The sequence below is a fragment of the Zingiber officinale genome, unplaced genomic scaffold (assembly GCF_018446385.1).
Source record: "Zingiber officinale cultivar Zhangliang unplaced genomic scaffold, Zo_v1.1 ctg182, whole genome shotgun sequence".
Lineage (NCBI taxonomy): Eukaryota > Viridiplantae > Streptophyta > Magnoliopsida > Zingiberales > Zingiberaceae > Zingiber > Zingiber officinale.
Window position 1 is genome coordinate 189566 of NW_024589871.1, and position 3068 is coordinate 192633.

Here is a 3068-nt window from a genome sequence, read left to right on the forward strand (position 1 = left end):
CACGGATTTCTACCCCACCAGCCCCAAAGTTCAACCCCTCAATCTCAAGTGGTAAACCTCTATTCACTTACCACCGTAGTGTGTATATCGTGATTGTGTTTGTGGTTGTATTTTGTCTTTGATTATGTTCGATAGTGATATAAGTTGGTGTATTATGCTTACAACAACTCTCTAACGGTATCATGAGTACCCTCTTCGACTTGGTAGATGTTCGAACATGACGAGTAGGGACTAGCAACATCATGACTCTTGTATGATTTTTTGGTGATATTATTTACCATTTTCATAACAAAAAATTAAAAGAAAAATATTTTTGATTTAAGACCATCGAAGTAGTACTCAATCTTTAATGGGTTATGATTTTTACTCGGGATTCGGAATCAAGCTCTGTCAGCTCTCACAAGTGTAGAATTTAAATATCTACGTTTGTTATCGGGGAACTCAAACCGTCAAATTGCAGGCCAAAAAAGTACCATTTAAACCCTTTCCGAAGGATCTGAACATCTTGTTGTTATTTTTAATCATTTCTATTTTTATGAAATTTATGAGTCATCCTCGATTAATAGTAAAAGGTTTTTCTTTTAGTAAAATATATAGAATGATGATTTTTGTCTTCTCTCATCCGCCTGTAGGCCTGTTTCTCTTTGTGATTTCCCTTCGTGCCATTTCTTATCAGTCCGTAGGATAATTAATATCTTATCCCGCGTCAATTGAAGCCGAGGCATGCGAGAAAGTGAAGAACGCATTACGCATGCAATCATGGAGAATTGGAGAGCCGTGAACGGAGATCGAGTTAAGTATACTTCTCCTTTGAAGAAAACTTCAAGATTTGTGCCATCAACCTCAACCGGACGGCCAGTTCTTTCATAGAGATAAAGATCGATACAGCGAGGCTGATGAAGAAACTTCTTGCTGGTGGAACCCATCAAGCTTTAGATTCGTGTACAGTGGATACAACTGCGCAATTAATTATGTTTATTCTCAGTCGATTACAAATAATTAACACTACTTAAACTTTTAAATTAAAAAAACAGACATGTCTTACTGAAAAACAATTTTTTTTTCTATATTTTTTACTTTTCAACTCGATCGACGTCGACAATCATGTTCTAAAGTCGACTAGCAGTGATATATTATAGTATAATGTGATTTGTAGTTACTTGGCCACTTCTTGGTTTCACATAAACATCATCAACAATTAGGTCAGAGGGAAATTAAGATATTCATAGATGTGTTGAATTTAAAGGTTTGACAAAGTAATTGAAAGTGATTTTATGTGATATCGACTGAGAACGGGATATCGATGAGAATTTAAAATCACAAATGATACTTAATTTTCCTTCGGAAATTTAACTAATCAGGTTAAATTAATCAGAATGAAGCTTATTAGTGACATCATGTTAGGTTCACATTTGTTGATAGTCAACCGATAATAATTGACAAATTCGCGTGCCTTTTCCCACAAGTTATGTTTTTTATTCTCGTTGAATGCTTAAACAGAGTTCCTGTAAAATAGATGGAGTCTATCCAAATCAAAGGTCTAAAAAAATGAACCATCCATCCGTAATTTACGGACTAGAGGATCCGTCCTAAAAAATTACCATCCCTAGTTATTATATATTACCTTAAATACATACGAAACCAGTATCAAACGTATGTGTATAAAGCACCCCATGAGTCTCCCCCCAAAGCACACACATGAGAAGAGGAGCAGGACTAAGTGTCAAAAACATGCTGCCACTTCTTTCTCCCACTGCCAAACCAGCTGCCTTCGCCGCCGTCATAATTCCCAGGAGAAAGTTCAGGCTCGCATCTCTCACTCCCTGCGCGGCGGTTGCAGAAGCCTCCGCCACCATGTACGACCTTCTGTCGGTGGCGGAGACGGCTGCGCCTGAGGAGATCAAGGCGGCGTTCAGGTTGCAGGCGCGGCGGTGGCACCCGGACGCCTGCCGCCAGGCAGGGGAGGAGAGCCTCTTCTCGGAGCGCTTCAGGCAAGCACGCGAGGCCTACGAGGTGCTCTCGGACCCCAACCTCCGCCGGGAGTACGACCGCCTGCTGCTCTTCTCCGACGGTTGGACCACCGCAGGCGGCTCCGGAGCGGTCATCCTACGGCGCGACCGGGAACACCACTCCGGGTTCGGTGACTGGGAGGACCAGCTGGATGGGCTGTCGCGGCGCCGGGAACCGCGGTGGGCAGTCAACTCGGCTAGGAGGAGGAGGAGGAGGGCCGCCGGCGGCGAGGGCGACAGCTGGGGAAGCCGGGCCAGGAGGGCCCACGCCGTGGATGCTTCGGAATGATGGGGCCCATCTACAAGTCAAATTGGTGGGAAAATGAGATGACTGATGTCAGCAGGATATCAATATAGAAAAGTAGTTATAGATAAAACAGAATATGTGCTGCTTAGATGAGATAAATGATAGAATCTAATATTAATATTTTTGCAAGAACAACATTTTGTAAATTAATTATAATATTGGGACCGATTAATCCAGGTTTACTGCAACAAAAATGCACTAATTTAACTATTAAACATAATTTTTTTTTCTAATCTCAAACGACACCCTACAAAACTAATAAATGAAATCGACGTACAGTGAATATTATTTATTTATTTTGGACAACAATTGAATTTATGAACAAACTTTGGTATTCAATTCAAAAATATATATTTATATTCTTTCAAATTATTTATATTCTTTCAAAATATATATACAGAGAAATGATATATTGCCCATCTTATATTGAACACCTAATATATTTTTTTTACTTTCTAAATCCTAAATACTATACCCTAATTCTAAATCTTAAATCCTAAGCCATAAACCCTAAATCATAAGCTTTAAAAAAAATTACGCTAGATGTGTACGGGTGTGCAACGTGAGCTTGGTAATATAACAAAGTCATATACTTACCAATCTATGAGCATCTAGTGTTTTTTTTTTCACTTTCTTTAGCCTAAATATTATACCCTAAATCCTAAAAAACAAAAAATAACACTAAGTGTTCAGCCTTGTTAAACGATATGCAATGCTTTTTCGAAAGAATAAAAAGTTTTAGAATTGATTGA

The 3068-nt window shown here is 39.2% G+C and overlaps 1 protein-coding gene across 1 annotated transcript; it reads left to right on the top strand.

Moving 5' to 3' along the window:
- Positions 1 to 1731: 1731 nt before the first annotated feature.
- On the top strand, positions 1732 to 2298 carry LOC122036604 (chaperone protein DnaJ-like). Its single transcript, XM_042595985.1, has one exon. It carries the CDS (start codon positions 1732 to 1734, stop codon positions 2296 to 2298), a length of 567 nt encoding a protein of 188 aa, XP_042451919.1.
- Positions 2299 to 3068: the final 770 nt, after the last annotated feature.